The sequence below is a fragment of the Mastigoproctus giganteus genome, chromosome 11 (assembly GCF_048544385.1).
Source record: "Mastigoproctus giganteus isolate SK-2022 chromosome 11, ASM4854438v1, whole genome shotgun sequence".
NCBI lineage: Eukaryota > Metazoa > Arthropoda > Arachnida > Uropygi > Thelyphonidae > Mastigoproctus > Mastigoproctus giganteus.
In genome coordinates this window covers 26,774,821-26,792,847 of record NC_143585.1, presented here as the reverse complement: position 1 = coordinate 26,792,847, position 18,027 = coordinate 26,774,821, and the positions used below count along the sequence as shown (strand labels likewise).

The 18,027-nt window shown below is 34.9% G+C and overlaps 1 protein-coding gene across 4 annotated transcripts in view; it reads left to right on the top strand.

Annotated features, from left to right (window-relative positions):
- The window catches only part of LOC150077824 (esterase OVCA2), a 32,951-nt gene that overhangs the window by 5,354 nt on the left and 9,570 nt on the right, over positions 1 to 18,027 (top strand). For all 4 annotated transcript variants that reach the window (XM_090384965.1, XM_090384964.1, XM_090384963.1 and 1 more), the window contains exons 3-6: positions 226 to 248; positions 2,506 to 2,576; positions 7,796 to 7,864; positions 12,543 to 12,658. In XM_090384965.1, the coding sequence (XP_090241091.1) occupies positions 226 to 248; positions 2,506 to 2,576; positions 7,796 to 7,864; positions 12,543 to 12,658 (279 nt within the window). The remainder of the gene's footprint in view (positions 1 to 225; positions 249 to 2,505; positions 2,577 to 7,795; positions 7,865 to 12,542; positions 12,659 to 18,027) is intronic.

The window sequence follows — 18,027 nt, the reverse complement described above, 5'->3', positions numbered from 1 at the left end:
TTGTCTCACTTACATAAACTGTCATCCATTCATAAGAGCAATAAATTAAGATTCGAGTGTGTAGCTTTTCAAAAATTAAAAGCCTAATATTAAAAGCTCCAATATGTTTATGGAATAAATTAAGTACGTCCGAAAAATGAATATTAAAAAAAAAAGTACATGATATTTATTTATTTATTTTAATTTATAAAGAAATTGAGAGCATCTTTTTTTCTTTTATAATAGGTCCTGTGTTTGCATGGCTACAAGTAAGTTTGATTACAGATTATAAAAGTTTATTTAAAAAAAAAAAAAATATATATATATATATACACACACACGCTATATTTTTTTTTTAATGAAAACTCCAAACACTGAAAAATAGAAGATACTTGTTGACTTGAATATATTGCATGGAGTAGAAATTAACAAAAAAATATTTTAATTATTAATATCACATTCTTAGATTTTTCTAACATTATTTATATTAAAATCCAATATATTGAAAATGAACAAAGAGAATTTTTTATGGTTAATATCAAAAATGAAAGCATAAGGCATTTAATACACCCTTCAACAGTGGATGCATTAGGATCAGGTTGGGTTGGTTTTGGGTTATTTAGAATAATTTCCAAGATTGAGGTATTGAGGTATCAGTGTGTGTCATGTCTGTAAATTGTATATATTCTATGGTTGGTTTGCCTATTTTGTAAGAAGAAAAAAATCAAAATTTCTGGGATGTAAAAAACTTCTTTGCCTGAGACCATCTGACTCAGCCATGGCATGTTAAAAACCTATGAAAGTTGCCTCCTTTTCAGGTGAGAATTGAACTCACACCTTTTTTTTACAGTGTCAAAGAAGTACAATTTTAATCAGTGTACTAGCCATGATGAGTAATGTGACAGAGAAGCTAGAAGAAACTTATGGAACTGGGCTTGAATTTCTGTAAGTTGTAATTTTCAGGAAAGAATTATGAACAGCAGTAGAATAGTTACACCTAAAAAGAAAATTAGTTTGATAAGTTTGGAATTGAACTAAAAGTGTATAATATGTATCCACACTGGTTTGGAACAATCTTTGTTATTGTCATTTCAAAGGAAATGCCCATTAAAACATCAGAAGAAAAGATATGCAGTAGAAACTGAATGTCAGTGTTATTTTACTGTAATTAATGTTTGTGTGAACTGTTTGTCTTCAGGCAATATTATTATAATTGACTAGTACATGCACGATTTTGATCCAAAAACCACATATTTTTACTCAGGTTGGCCTTCTAATCTTTTTCAGCATAAGCGTATCACAAATATTACTTCCTCCTCTGCATCCAAAAACCGTGCCTTCTTTTCACTGTTATAAAGCTTAATGATCAAGTGTGAGAATACATATCACAAAATACGGAGGATGCGGAAGAGTCAGGGAATGACCACCGCATATCACTGGAGCAATATGGCCTTAGTTGCTAATGCTCCTAAAAACCAAATAACAAACAAGCATATCATTTGAGTGGACCCTGTTTCAAGCCTGTGTGATAGCTAAATATGGTTAATAATTGTATTCATTGTTGAAATGATCAGTCTTAAACTTCTCTGACCTTATTTTGATTGTGAACACTGTTAACTCTGTGCATGTATTAAATCTGCTCTTCATAAAATATTGCCTGATCTGGGGAGTTGCCCAAGAAACCCATCTAAAACTTTGATGTTATTCAAAATCAAGCTGTTTTATTAATCCAGTACTTCTCAGACTTTTTTTTTTTTAACATGAAGCACCCTTTGAATTAAGAATTCATAGCACACCTAAAGGGTTATTGGTTTGAATGGAGTTTTTCATAATTTTGTGTTATATCTTTAAGGTGTGTGTGGCATCCCAGTTCAGATTTACTGGAGATTAATTAATGGCTCCCTCCCTTACAAGCCCCTTTCACACAGATGTTATTTCTGCTGAATAATTTTTAGTTATATATTTCCATGGGCACTTCTCATCTGTAATTCTGCCTCTCTTTTCTAAACCAGTTCAAACAGTGCCGACATCTAGCCACTTTCCATTCATTGCTCACCAAACCAACTTTTGTTGTTCTTTTTCATTTATTCTTGCTATTTCTGTTCTGCAGTCTTTCTTTGTATGTAGTTCCTGAAAGTTACACTCTACAAAACCTAAAATCCAATATCAAGTTTTTTCTGTCTTTTCAATTCTCAACGCAGCATTAATAATCAATAGTACTTAGATACTGTTATCAGTAGTACTAATACTACTGTCAATACTACTACTATCAATATTATTTAGGTACTATTGGCTTCACCAATCTTCCAACCTTTCTTGTTTGTGGTCACCATTAAAAAAAGGTTACTAGTTTACTGGAATAAAGTGTAATATAAATTATTATTTAATCTTCAACTTTTCATTATGAAATATTGATCGATATCAGAAATGACTGATGCTATTGTGTAAAATTCTGATGTATAATTATTAACTTGTTTACTACTTTTCTCGTACCTTAAAGTAAAAAGTTTTTCCTGTTGTTTTCAGACAAGATGGAGAATTTTTTAAAGAAAAGCTAGGTGCCTTCCGAAAAATTTTTAAAAATACCATTGATTTTGGTATGTAAAACAATATTTTTGAAAAAATACTTATGTTGTGTTATTCACGATGTACTTGACACATAATACCATGCTTGTGGAATTAGGGTATGCTTGTCATTCTGAATTCTTTAAATATAATATTAATATAATTCTTGGCTTAATACAATGTTTTCAGAATTGGTGTGCCATCTGTGTGGAGTAATTTTGTTGTGAATAATTTTATGAGTAATTTTATTATTTTTTATTATAGAGATAGCTAAAATGATATTCTAAACAATGCATAAATGGTGCTGAAGGTGATGATGAAGGGAGAGGATTTAAATATACATTAAATGTCAAAATATGGTTTAATTTTTGCAATAAAAATTAATCATCTTTACAAAGGTAACTAAAATGAACATACTGACATTTCAATAACACAACAATTTTTTTCTAAGGTGTCAGAGAGAGAGAGAGAATTACCTTTTAAGCAGGGAAAGATTTTGAAATATCAACAGATGTGATCAGACAGTATTTATTATTATTTACACAGGTGATCTGCAGATACTTGGTGATTGGCACTACATTCTGGGTTAGAAATTACTTCTCTATCTTTTCTTGCAGTTTAGTTCCACAGTGGTTTGTTGCAAATTGTAGATTGTTGTGAATGCCGTCCACAAAACTAAAAAAATCATATAAAGGATAATCACTTATCTCAAGAATTTTGATATCAATGGCTAAACAGGAAAAATAATGTGAATGATAGCTGTACTTTGATTCGTATTTGAACTTCATATTGTGTTCTGAGCAGCTGCAATCCAAACAATATAATTATGATGAAATGAAGCAGAACTTGATTGAGGGTGGTAGAACAGTATCAAGCAGTGAGATTTTATATCATTCTGCATACAGAGAGAATTTCAGGAAAACCTTTTTTATAGATGAAATCAAATTATTCATATCAGGGAATATTTTATTTCCTCTGCAGCATAATTTAGGGCATGAGCCAAATAAGTCAGTCCAGTTTGGGTGGATCACTTCCAGCTTAATTTTGCTGCCTTCACCATGTATGGAGTAGCATCAATGCCATGAACAGCATTTCATCGTTTCCACTTTTAGACCATAAAAGTTTAAGATTCATACATAAACATGCTACAATAATTCACAAATGGAATTATTGTAGTATGTTTCATTCTTTCTAACATTTTCACACTTAAAGAATTACCCACTTCCTTGGCATACAAATTTCCCACATTTGTATTTGCTACAATCATACCACATGCATTGGTAGTTTTGTCTACTGCTAGCCATAAAGAGTTGTTAGCAGTGCATGGCCAACAGATGTAAATGTTGAGTTATAAACAAAGGAATTGATTGATTAGCACAGTATTTCTCCAAGAATGAATGGCAAGGTGAATTAAATAGCTTTTATGCAGATTTTGAATAAATACACAAGATTTAAAAGAGGTAGGCTTAACCCGAGCCAATAGAGACTGAAACATAATACCTTTATTCTCTGTTACATTCTTATGAGCCACAGTGATTACATATTGATTTAATTTGAATTTTTTAAGACTGTTCACTTTTCTTAGTATTGATATTAATAAAAGCAAATTGGTTCAAGGGATCCAGGCTTATTCAACACAAGCCTTAAATAAAAACAAATAAAAAAACTTACTTGATTCTGTCTAGGCTAATCCATCCTTAAATTTGCATAAAGACCTATCAGTTCTATGATATTAGGTAGTAATATATTCCAGCAGTTAGGCACCTCCGTAGCCAGGTGGGAAGGAGCAGCAGTGCGTAGCACACGCTTCTTGATTGGACCGGAGTTCGAGCCCGTCACCACCAAATACGGAGGATGCGGAAAGGTCAGGGAATGACCACCGCATATCCCGGAGCAATATGGCCTTAGTTGCTAATGCTCCTAAAAACCAAACAAACAACAACAACATTCCAGCAGTTAGTATTAGTAGTGGCAAAATATGCCAAAAAAAGCAAGCTTATCAGCCAAAAAAAAAAAAAAATCCCAATTACTTATTGTCATTAACCACCCCGCCAACCTTTGTATCATCTGCAAACTTTGATATACATTTATCAGTATCATTAATAAATATTGAAAACAATGATGGGCCCCGCACTGAATCCTGAGGGTCTCCACAAGTAACATTAGTCCATGAAGAGCAGTTTCTTTGTTATTGCATCATAGTAACCAATTAGATTTATCAGACAAGATAACCCCTTAACAAATCCATGCTCTGAGTACAATATAATTTATGCTTGATGTAACCGAGTGGTCAGGAATGAGAGTGCAGTAGCATGTGCTCTTTGAGTGAACCGGGATTCAAGCCCATGATTGCTAAATATGGTTAATATTTGTATTGATAATTTATTGTAAACTCTTCTGACCTGGTGGTCATGCCAGAGTATAAACAAAAACATTTTATAATTTCACGTCTCCAGGCCATAGAGACCTGCCCCGAATCCAAAGATGTACAGTAATACCCCGAAGTTACGCGATAGGTGGGTCCGACGAAAATCGCTTAAGTCGAATTCGCGTAAGTCGGGGTAGAACTTTGCATATAAATATGTAGAAATTTTGTTTAATTGGGACCAAGGACTAACAAAAACACTAGTTTAGAAGAAAAACATTTAATAAAATTGTAGTTATTTATACATATTAATACAAAATATGTATTAAAAAATAAATGAGTTATGTAAAAAAGTTATTTCGATGTCGATGGCTTCATAAAATCTAACAAATTCGTCTGACGACACAGTGCCTTCTTTCTTTCACGCAGAATTTCTTCGTAGCAAATTAATTTTTTTATTCCTTGCTTTGTAGATATAACGCGTTCTTCGTTTGAGTCTATGTGTTCTAAAATTTTTAAGCCCTTTTCAATTGAGCTGAGACCTTCTGTCAAACTTGCAATGTCATGTGCTTTTCTGGTGGAACTGGGTCGGAAGTGTCGGATACTTCAGTGACATTTTGCTCACACATCTCTATGAGCTCATTCATTGTCAGCTCCTGACTATGTGAATCCAACAGCTAGTTGACATCATCACCATTGACTTCCAAATCTAATTGCCTGGCAAAATTAACAACTTCTTCTATCACATGAGCGACATGATCAGTTTCTGGTGTTGTTTTCGTCTCGTTTTTGAAAAAAAAAATGAACAAAGTTTCTTCCAGAGACCATTCAATATTTTTTTTGTGAATTTCATCCCAAGATTCTTCAATGATTCTTACGGCATCTAAACCATTGAATTGTTTCCAAAAGTCTTTAACAGATATCTCACTATTTTGTCTCATAGCTTCATTCAGAGTGCAAACGAACACCTCGTGTAGTAAGCCTTGAATGTTTTGATGACTCCCTGGTCCATCAGTTGAAGTAAGCTGGTTGTGTTTGGAGGAAAAAAACACAACTTTCACACGTGGGTCGAAATTAATTAGGGTGACTGGGTGCATTTTCAATAAGAAGCATCACTTTAAATGGAATCTGTTTAGACTTGCAATAATGTTCGACTTTGGATTAGGCGCCTCCATAGCCAGGTGAGAAGGAGCAGCAGTGCATCGCACACGCTTCTTGATTAGACCGGGGTTCGAGCCCGTCACTACCAAATACGGAGGATGCGGAAAGGTCAGGGAATGACCACCGCATATCCCTGAGCAATATGGCCTTAGTTGCTAATGCTCCTAAAAACCAAATAACAACAATAACAGCGACTTCGGATATGAAGTGGTGACCAAACCAGTCCTCAAAAACGGAAGCTGTCACCCAAGCTTTATGATTTGACTTCCAAATCACTAGTAAGCTAATTTTAGATATACACCAAACGAAAAAATCAAGAACCGCGTAACTCCGAGTTCGCATAAGTCGGGGTATTACTGTAATTAGGTTAAGGGTTTGCGTACCTCATTTGCTGTCTTCCTTAATATAATTAGATAGATCCTATTCACACTTCACCCTGGTGCCTTTTTTATATTTAGCTTTGACAATTTTTCTTATATTTTCCTCTCAGTTATCTTGTGATAACTGAGCTCCTATTCAACAAAATTGGGAATACAGTGAAAACTTGGAGTTAATGAATTTGGAAAAAAAAACACTTCAGAGTAATTATCAAAATCTGAACAGTTACCAAATCAGTTCACATGGCAATAATAAGTCAGTGAGTCTGGGAAGAATCAAGTGTCCACCTTTTCATGAGAGATGTTTCTTGGAAAGCACATTCGAGTCTACATTTCTTATTGATTTCGAATGATAGTGATCCGTGTTGGCAAGCAGAATTGAAATAAAATGAAATGAAAATGTTCTTTGGAGTTTTTTCAAAATTGGTGTAATAGTAAAGTTTTCGTAATATCACTTCTGATACCAGACAAAAGGATGCAATGCCAACATTACACACTAAAACCTAGGCAATAGGCTGTTAGCAACTATTTATAGTCAGAAAAAGCAAAATGTAATGTGGTTTCTGGTCAGCAGACATTTGACTTTACTAATTTCCATCAGTTGGTAAATAAAATATGAATCTGTCAAATTTTACTTCAGTTAATATCAATTCCTAGTCTTGTCTGACCATCTATTTTTTTGATAATATGAGTATGATAATAAAACAATTATCCGAACCTCGTAGTTAGCATTTGTCTCTCTCTCTTAAGAAAAACACATATATGTCATTTAAGAAATCTCCCTCCCACCCATACATAAAGATAATACTTTGTATTATCTTTACGTATGGGTATTTCTGAGTAGATTAGTGAAACTCCAGTGACATCCTTTGCTGTCTAATTGCTCATAGATTTTATCTTGTTGTTTGTGCTTTGGGGGGAAAAGAAGGAGGGAGGGAGGGAGAGGGAGAGAGAGAGAGAGAGAGAGAGAGAGAGAGAGGGAGGGAGGTTATGCTGAAAAATTGAGGGACTCGAAGAACAATTTTTAAATGTACAACTCTGCATATTATAGTTTTGGCATAGGCAGAACATGTGAGATATTGGTGGTAACCATTTTGAGTTAATCCCACAATATGACATTAAATTTCATTTCAGGGAAACATGCTAAAGGCAATGTTTCTATGTTTCTTCAGGCAGTTTATATTGGAGATATTTTAAGTTTATTAGAAAATGAAAACACAAAATCTTTCAATTGTTAAGTAACTAGATATATTTTTTCATATTATGCTTATTCTGTTTAGAAGTTAGCTTAATCTGTTTTAATCACTCATGATATTTTTTTAACTCATGATGGTGATTTTATTTTTAGTATTTATTGATGCTCCACACATGATTCCTGATGCAGAAAATCTTCAAGAAGGCTCTTGTCCTAGACCAGGTATATATATATATATATTTCTGCATGTTTTCTATAGAATTATTTATCTTTTTCTTTTTTTTTCTATATTTTATTGTGCTATCTGATTTTCAAATTTATAACAGAAAGTAATAAAACATTAAAATAGATCAATGCATTTTTCATTTGATTCAAAAAGAGATTTTTTGTATAAAAATCCTCTTTTAATAAAGCAAAAGCTTTATTATTATTATTATTATTATTATTATTATTATTATTACTACTAGCCATATAGTGCAAGGAAGCCTGAGGCTTATGCTGCACCAGCCAAAAAAAAAAAAAAAAAAAAAATTTCCCAAGATACCCTGAGAGAGAGAGAGAGAAGTAGAAGGGAATCACCAAGAAAGAGAAGAATGATGATATCCAGCTCAGGGCCCTGGGTGTGCCAAGCCCATACTCACTAGATATGAGCCCCTGGGGGTGTAGTTTAGAATGTTACTATATGTCGTTGCATATTTTACCACGTAGTGCTTAGGTAGTAAATATCTATTATTTCACAGATATGATGTTGACACTATCAGTTTGAAGCACTCTTCAAGATGGTAGTGAGTTATATAAATTTGGTAATTTTATTGACTTTTCATTCAACTATTTTCTATGTATATGGTATAGGGTGATTCTTTATTGCATCATAAATTCTACAGTGGATTTCTGACAATAAAAGAAATTAAAAATGTTCTTTGTGGTTTTTTTTTCAGCAATGGATGCAGTTTTAAGGACCAACAATGGTAAAGCTTTTGTGATTTCACTTCTGGTATCCTACGTTTTATCATATATTTTTTATGTACATGTCATATGTATGTAAAATATCACATGTATGTAACATATGACACAATCAGTATATAAAATCAAAATATAAAACTGATTAAAAAACGATTCTTGATTTACAGAATACCACTTCCATCATTTAGTGTAGGAAGGTGGGGTGGATCTGAGCAAATCCTCGCATTACGTGTTAATACACTTATAGAGTGTGGCAATAAAGCTTCCAGACTAGTGCAATAAAAAGAACACAAAGTGAAGGAGCTCAAAAGTGGTTCTGTTTTTATTCAAAGTAATCACTACCTGATTGAATGCACTTCTTGCCGACCGGGCTAGCCAGGTAGGTAAAGTGCCTGCCTGGCAACCCAAAGGTCGCGGGTTCGAATCCTGCCTCAGGCTTGGATCAGACTAAAATGCAAAAACTTTGGGAGGTGCATTATGGTCACAGAAGTTGATGTGCCAACAACTAACAAAAAAAAAAAAAAAAAAAATGCACTTATTACACTGTTCTAAAAGTTTCTGAAAAGAGTTAGCAGTGTCCAAAGAGATTATGTTCATTTCTGTGATTAAGTTTTTCTTTTTTATTTATTTTGTCAGTTTATTTCTCCATTGACGAGACACCTCTGGAACAGCCTTTGGCTAGAAGGGTGTGGGATACATTCGAAGGTGTGAAACAGACCCCACGAGCAAAGGGTTACATAGTCCATGGGATGTTCACCCTGAAAGATTCTATACAACATTTTGACTTTTAAAGATGAAATGCACAAGGCATAATTATATAATGGTTTTAAATAATTAACTATATAATATTGGTATAGATACACCATAGTTTACCCATAAATTTAAACTACATATATAGTGTAAAAGGCATCGTTTTAATTGTATCTCATATTGTGGCTGCCTTCACAACGAGATATCAGGTATTGCACTACTTTGAATAAGTAATGCTTCTCTAGTAGAGAAGACAAGTGTTACTTATTCAGAGTGGTGCAATACCTGGTATCTCGATGTGAAGGCAGCCACAATATGAGATACAATTAAAATGATACCTTTTACACTATATATGTAGTTTAAATTTATGGGTAAACTATGGTGTATCTATACCAATATTATATAGACAACATTTTGACATACATTTGAAAGTATAATTTTCATATTAGAATATTTCATATTTTGACATCTAAGGTTGACATTTAGAATTATGAGAAGTTATTATAAAGGGTGTCACAATTTAATGCAGTTTTGATGTGAGTGTATGAACTGAATGCATTTTTATCCTCAACATCCTGAAATCTCTTTCCTTTGAGGACAGTTTTCATCTTGGGAAACAGGAAGAAGTCTTTTGGTGCTAGATCAGGAGAGTAGGGTGGATGATTGATTTGTACAGTACCATGTTTCATCAGAAATGTCTTAACAACAAGTGCAGATTGGGTGAAGGCATTGTCATGCAACAAGAACCAGCCGGGAAACACACTTAAATAGTCTTTGAAGCACCTGTACATAGAATGCTGCAGCAGCATCAACTCTCTCCCCTTCAGGTACAAATTCCTTGTGAATCACACCATTTGTTGGAAAACATGATCAGCATCGTCCTGATCCTGAACTTTTTAAATGAAGCTTTTTTTTGGACCTTGGTGAGGATTTTGAAGTCTACTGCATGGTCTGATGCTTTGCCTCTGGGTCATACTTAAACACCCAACACTCACTCCAGTGACAATACAGTAGAGGAAATTAGGATCATCTTAGCAAGTCTGGATGAAGTCTTTGTATGATGACATTCTTCATTGCTTCTGCTCAACCATGTAACTTTCCCCTAATGCATATTGCTCTGATTAATACAACGATTGTACATGTGTGATAGTGCTTGCACATGCACACTCCACCCAGTCTGTATGATGCTTCCTAAATAATTATCATCCTAGGATGCTGGATGGGTTGTGGTGGCTGTGTTCCAGTGAAATGTCCTGCCCAATCGCCAAATTTGTATCCTGTTTATTTTTATCTGTGGGGTTATGTCAAAGACATGAAGAGCATGATGGAAGTAAGTACTCATTAGGAACTTTTGCAGCATATTCTGGATGTCAGAAACATGCCACACATTTTGGACCATGTACAAACCTTGATTGATGAGTAGCACGGCAATGTGTGTGTTTCTGCAAGCAGTGGTCACATTCAACATTTATTGCAAATAATAATAGCATTATCACACCATGTAATTTTTTTGCTGAAACCTGCACCATCTTTCCACAGACTAAATGCTAGAAGCAGTACCCTGTATATCAATAGGCATTTCGTGTTTGTTAATAATAAAGTGTGGCAATAAAGCTCCCAGACTGGTGCAACAAATTTTTGAATTCATATTGCTTGTAATTTGTGTTTTATACTGTTTACTATGTTTCAGTGTAATTATATTGTATTTGCATCCTTTTTTTGACTTCTTGAAAAGTGACATCGTAAACTTATCATTTTTGAAAAAACTTAAGATTATTTAATTTCTTTTTTTGTCAGAAATTCACTCTACAGTTTATGGCACGCAGTTCCTAATTGCCCTATATGTGTTTCTGCTAATTTGAATTCTTGTCATAAACAATTTTCAGACATTCTTTACAGATAGTAACTAGTTATTACATGTTGTCCTAATATAGTTTCTTAAACAGATCGTAATATCTTAGGCAAATGTAATGTGTCAGATTTAATTCAGATTTCCTATTATAATCTTGTATATACTCGTGTGTGTGTGTGTGTGTGTGTGTGTGTGTGTGTGTGTGTGTGTGTGTGTGTGTGTGTGTGTGTGTGTGTGTACAGTGACATTGCTCCTTATGCTTAAATGTTATCTGCACTATACTCTCAAAAGTATTTGGATCCCCCTTCCTCCATTGATTAGAAAAGTGGGTCCAAGGAACCTGATGCTTTATCAGTTATTTGTTAACTGTATCCAGCTGAAATCTGAATCTTCCAGTCAGTTGTAGCCAATACTATTAGAATAATGAGACAACAATCAAGAAATAATGAAGTAGGCAAGAATGTTAAAGAGAAGTTCAGCAAATTCCAAAGAGAATGGATACCTTATCCCACTGGCTCTCTCTCACTCTCTGCAAACATTATGGTCAGGAATCCACATGTCAGTAGCTCTAAGTTCGTTAATATAAGCAGTTTGTCCACTAATGCTAGTGAACACAAATGGGGCTAACAACATTCATTTGGAATGTTGTAAGCTCCATTATTCTTGGACCCTGAAACAATGGAGAGAAGTCCTGTAAAGTGCTGATGAAATGATTGTAAATCCTGTGGTGCATTGATTGTTCCATTGATGCGAGGTCATAATCAAGTGTGGTTCTGGAAAATGCTCGAGAACACTATTTACTAGACCACATCATCGCAACAGTGAGGTTTGGAGGAGTAGGTATTATGATGTGGTGTCACTTCTCATGGTTTGAAGAGATGTAGAAATGGCCTGGCCCGCACAGTGACCCAAATCTTTCAAGGCATCTCTGAGAAAAATTGGAAGAGCAACATTCAAAATGTCTGCTTTGGAGGAGGAGTGGAGCAAAATGTTAGCTACCTACCAATTAGAATTGGCCAGAAGGATCAAAACTTTTGTTAAGGTCAAAGATGGGTTTACAAGTTATGCAGTTTCTGAATAAACCCATTATTTTGAAAACTATTGGTATCTGAATACTCTTTAAGAGTAGTCATGTATGCTTTAAATAAATATTAAACTAAGTAGTTTAATAATTATAGAGGAAATCAGATTGCAGTGTATGTTCTCTCTCTGTGTCCTAATGATACTTTGGCTACTACTGCTCCATCTAATTTAAATTTACCACAAAACTTTATAAATTAAAGAGTCCCAGGTTTTCTTTCAACTTCAATTTATTTAATTTTAAAATTATTGCAGAACGAGGATGGTGGTTTTCTAAAGAAGATAATTCTTTTGACCCTCTGGAGCAAAGCAATGTATCTGTTGGCCTGGAAAATTCAGTGAATGTTATAGAAGAAACTTTTAAAAATAATGTAAGTTCATAATAACTGTTGTTTTACATTAGGGGCTCACTTATTGCAGCTTCTATATCATAACAAAGAAATGAAAAAAAAAAAAAAAAAATCTCTATTTCTGAATATATTCATCGAGACTTGGAAATTGTAAATCTTAACCATAACTTTTAAAAAATAATGATGAATGTATATTAAGCCAGTTAATAGCTAAAAATGAGTAATAATTTCTAATTTTTAAATATGTATATTATATGAGCAGGGCCACCGCAAGTGGGTAGGCAAAGTAAGCGTCACGAATGGGCAGCAGTTCAAGAGGGTGCCGAAATTTTCTCCATATTGTTTTCTGATTAGTTAACACTTATCAGTATTCAATGTTTAGGGTAGAAAATTTTATTTTGCTTACTGGCAGCACATAGGAACGCAGCACTACTGGATATGAGTACTGTGGCATTTTATAAAAATGCTGTTTTTTTTTTTTTTTTTTGTTCTAAGTAGGTTATAGGTGTGCATACCTCTCAACTTTCATGAATTATCTATAAAGTTTATAGAAAATTTTTACCTTTTATGGGTCTATTGAAGGTTATACTTTTATTTTATTTCACTTGTGTGTTTTTCAAATATGACGTATGTTGATACAGATCTCCAAATACTGAAGTTAGAATCAGTATATTTTTATTGATATGTACAAATTCAGAGATGTCTAATTGTAACTTTGAAGCTCACATCTATTTATCTTTCATACAAAGCATATGTTATAGCTAGCTCACATCGGATTTTTTGTGCTTGTGAGATTACAGTTATATTAAATGACAAAATGAAGAAACATTAAGTGTTAAATACCATATTTCCCCATGTATAAGACACACTTTTTTTTTCGAAAAATTTGGGGTCTAAAAACTGGGTGTGTGTCATACAGTGGTTGTAGATTTTTTTTACTTGCATTTCCCGCTTTTTCGCGCTTGATGTCTTTGCGCTCATTGTTTCGCACTTGTTACCGGTATATTAGGTTACATTTTGCCACGTTCTGCCCAGAAATGGCTAAGAAAAGATTTTCGTACAGTGCTGAATTCAAGTTAAAAGTGATCCAGTTTTCAAAAGTGAATAGAAATCGTGCTGCTGAACATAAGTTTGGTCCTCCTCCAACTGAGAAAACAATCCAAGACTGGCTACAGGAAGAAGAAACCCTACTGAAAACGCCACGGCAAAAGAAGGCCATGAGAGGCAAGTCAGCAAAATGGCCTGATTTAGAGAGGGAATTGAAGATATGGATTGAAGAGCAAAGGGTAATTGGAATTCCTGTGTCCACAAAGATGGTTCAGCATGAGGCAAGAAGAATTGCTGATGAAAAAGAAGTTACTGATTTCAAAGGAGGACACAATTGGTGCTTTAGGTTCATGAAACAGAATGGACTAAGCATGCGTACATGCACCAGACTTGCCCAAAAGATGCCTGAAAGCTGTGAGCAGAAAGTCCTTGAATTTCATTGTTTTGTCATTCAATGTCGGAAGACACATCAGTTTGAGTTGGGACAGATTGCAAATATGGACGAAGTCCCCTTCAATTTGATGTCCCAAGTAACAGAACTGTTGATAAGAAGGGTGTGAAAACTGTAACTGTGAAGACAAGGGGACATGAAAAGAGCCATTATACAGTTGTTCTAGCTTGTTGTGCCGACGGAACCAAGCTGCCTCCTATGCTGATTTTCAAATGCAAAACAATGCCAAAAGAAGACATTCCTCGAAGAGTGATAGTCCACGTTCATGACAAGGGTTGGATGGATCAGGTTGGGATGAAGATCTGGTTTGAGAAAGTTTGGAGCAGGAGACCAGGTGGGCTCTTATGCAAACCTGCCCTATTGGTGCTTGATCAGTTCAGGGCACACATAACAAAAAACACAAAGATTGCTGCAGAGCAAAAAACAAAACTTGCCGTCATATCTGGAGGCTTGACATTCCAGCTCCAACCACTTGATGTCAGCCTTAACAAACCCTTCAAAGCTGCCATGAGAGACGAATGGAACCAATGGATGAAGTCTCTGGGAACAATTTGACACCAGCAGGAAGAGTGAAGAAACCAACTATAGGAGAAGTTTGTACCTGGGTGAAAAGATCCTGGGATATCAAGATTGAGATCGTTGTCAAGTCGTTTAAGAAGTGCGGCATTTCAAATGCCATAGATGGAACTGAGGATGAGGCAATATATGAAGACAGTGATTCGTCATCGGACGCAGATGAGGACAAGCTGTTTACAGCTTGTCCTCATCTGTGTCTGATGACGTCTGTGTCTGATTTTATTCATCATAAAATTCATACAAGGAGTTGTATGAATTTTATGATGAATAAAACTTGAGTTCAATAACTTTATGTAATACATTTTTTTTTCAAATTTCGGGGCCCAAAATTAAGATGCGTCTTATACATGGGGAAATATGGTATGTATCTACTGCTGTGATAGCATCTATTTTTCAGTGATAAAAATTGGAACTGGGTTTGTAATTTGCTGCAGTATGACATTAATATAGTGCATGTTGAGGGAAAGAGAAAAATAAGTTCTAATCATAATCCTCCTCCCTGAATACAAAGGGTCCATGATCTTGTCATAGTGTCCAGACTGTCCTAGAAAGATTTAGGCTTGTTGCAGTGGCCTTCTATTGCCTGTTTTGCTCTTCTGCATGTGTGTTATTCCTAATACAGTAGGAAAAAACAGCTCATGAGAGGAGAAGGGTGGATTCTATTTTCTCTTTTATAGAGGGTCCTTTACTTCTGAGTGGCAAGCTCAGTTCTGATTGATAAAGCCTTTTCAGAATTCCTCTGATGTATAATGGGACTCAAATTCAAACCTTTCGAAGTGGGTGACAGGTGTTAAAATTACAGTTCGAGAGGATAACTATATTAAGTATGTGAAGTATGCTGGCAACATGAGGAGCTAAGAGGACAAAACTATTTTTTTGGTTGTTAAAAGCAGAAGTAATGATTTGGATGCTATGCAAGCAAAGTGCCATTTACTTTATTTTTGAGAGAGCATAATCTTCCATGATCGTGTAGCAGATTATGCTGGCTATAAAAATAAAATGCAGAAAATTGAACCTTTTCTGTGAACAGTCTTTTATTTCAGACTACCTGAAAAAAATAAATAATAATAATCGTACTTGTTGGGACTTTCAAAATTTTGTGACAAATGTGTGAACATATTATGTCAGTTTTATTATTATTTTTTTTTTTGTATATGTAATATATATATATACAAAAAGATTTATCTTTTTGTATATATATATATAACATTTCCATATTTAATGTAAGAGTATTAATCATTTCTGACTTTTTTTGTTCATGTTACTGCTATATATTGGTGGTTTTTTTTTTCTCTCTCTCTCTTTCCCCATTAAAAAAAGTCCTGGAATGCAAAAGTTTTCAATACTACGTAATTCAGCAAAATGAAAAATTGTCAATTTACCCATAGCATATTATTATCACCAATGATATGCTATGGGTTGGCATATCATTGTGCTAGCTTGGCTTGAGGTTTCATTTTGGTGTATATGTGGGCGCACATGCGTTTTTGGCGCCTTGCCAAATATTAAACACATCAAAGTGACCTATTAACACTTTAGCTGTCCTGTGCTTCTGGTGTCTGTGCATGTTGCACCTTCAGTACATTCCTTAAGCCAGTCCTGGTTATCACTTACATTAATTATTATTATTAAGTTAGGAGAAAGGTTCTAGTGCATTCCAGCAGATAAATGGATCCATATTTTTTTGTGTGTGTAAAAATGTTTTACTGATTCAGATTTTTCAAGGTTGTTCATAGGATTCTCCACTTATTGTACAACTCATTAAGGAATGGTGGGTACTTAGGTAACTATGACCACAAAGCACATGTCAGTGGATATGGAGTGAGATTTTTAGATAGGTGGTAGAAGACAGTTTCATTGTGACATAGGCGCCTCCGTAGCCAGGTGGGAAGGAGCAGCAGTGCGTAGCGCACGCTTCTTGATTAGACCGGGGTTCGAGCCCGTCACCACCAAATACGGAGGATGCGGAAAGGTCAGGGAATGACCACCGCATATTCCCGGAGCAATATGGCCTTAGTTGCTAATGCTCCTAAAAACCAAAACAACAACAACAACAACATTGTGACAGAAACGTATTTGATGAATATTACAGCATATATTAATGGCACAATACAAATGGGTTTTCCCAAAGAAGGTATGTTTATTTTGCATTCAGTCATTTTTGTAAGGCTAAGTACTAATAAATAAAATAATAATTCAGTAATAAATATCTAAACAGGTAGTTTAGATAGAGACTATGAGCATAACGACTATGAACATAACTGCAAGTTAGTGGTTTTAACAGAAGATAAACTGCAGGAAGTTGAGGAAGTGCTTTGAGATCTCATGTAAAATCTCTGTTGAAGCTTTAACAACAAATATGGGTTGTATTGGAGTACACAAAAAGGTGCCTCTGTAGCCAGGTGGGCAGGAGCAGCAGTGCATAGCACACTCCTGATTAGGGTGGGGTTCGAGCCCGTGACCACCAAATACAGAGGATGCGGAAAGTCAGGGAATGACCACCACATATCCCCAGCCTGGATAAAGGGTGAGGGTTGGCGTCAGGAAGGGCATCCAGCCGTAAAAATTTCATGCCAAAACAGTTTTTGTTATTTTTGGTTTTTAGGAGCATTAGCAACTAAGGCCATATTGCTCCGGGATATGCGGTGGTCATTCCCTGACCTTTCTGCATCCTCCGTATTTGGTGGTCACGGGCTCGAACCCCAGTCTAATCAAGAAGTGTGTGCTATGCACTGCTGCTCCTGCCTACCTGGCTATGGAGGCGCCCGCCAAAACAGTAAAAATGCTGATCTCATATATATAATGGAAAAAAGGAGAGGACAAAAAAATAAAAAATTGGAGTACAATTTTTCAAATAAAAAATTGGAGTACAAAAAAGTTGAAGATGCATGCTTATTCAAGTTCACAGAGTGCATAAGCTCAAATGACAAAATAAAGAAGCTAAGTTTCACCATTTCACTTATCTAGGCATAAATGTACTGGACAATCTGTTTTTCTCAGAAGTCTGATTTCGTTTAGACAGTCTTATCAATAGCTAGAATAATAAAATGTGTAAGTATTATCCTTACACAATATTAGAGAGATCTTTATATTCACAATAAGTAGTGTTCCATCTCATGTGGGATTATAGCTGAATTTCTATGAGGCAGTGACTGCTGTGATGTACCAGAAAATTGTTTGACAGTTCATCTATATGCTTGAAGTGCATGGAATGAATGCACGCATCAGTGGTTTTCTAACGCAAAACATTAAAAACAGCTGATGAATATAGTCTTCATAGAGTCACATCAAACATAGTAAAAAGAGTGTAAACCCA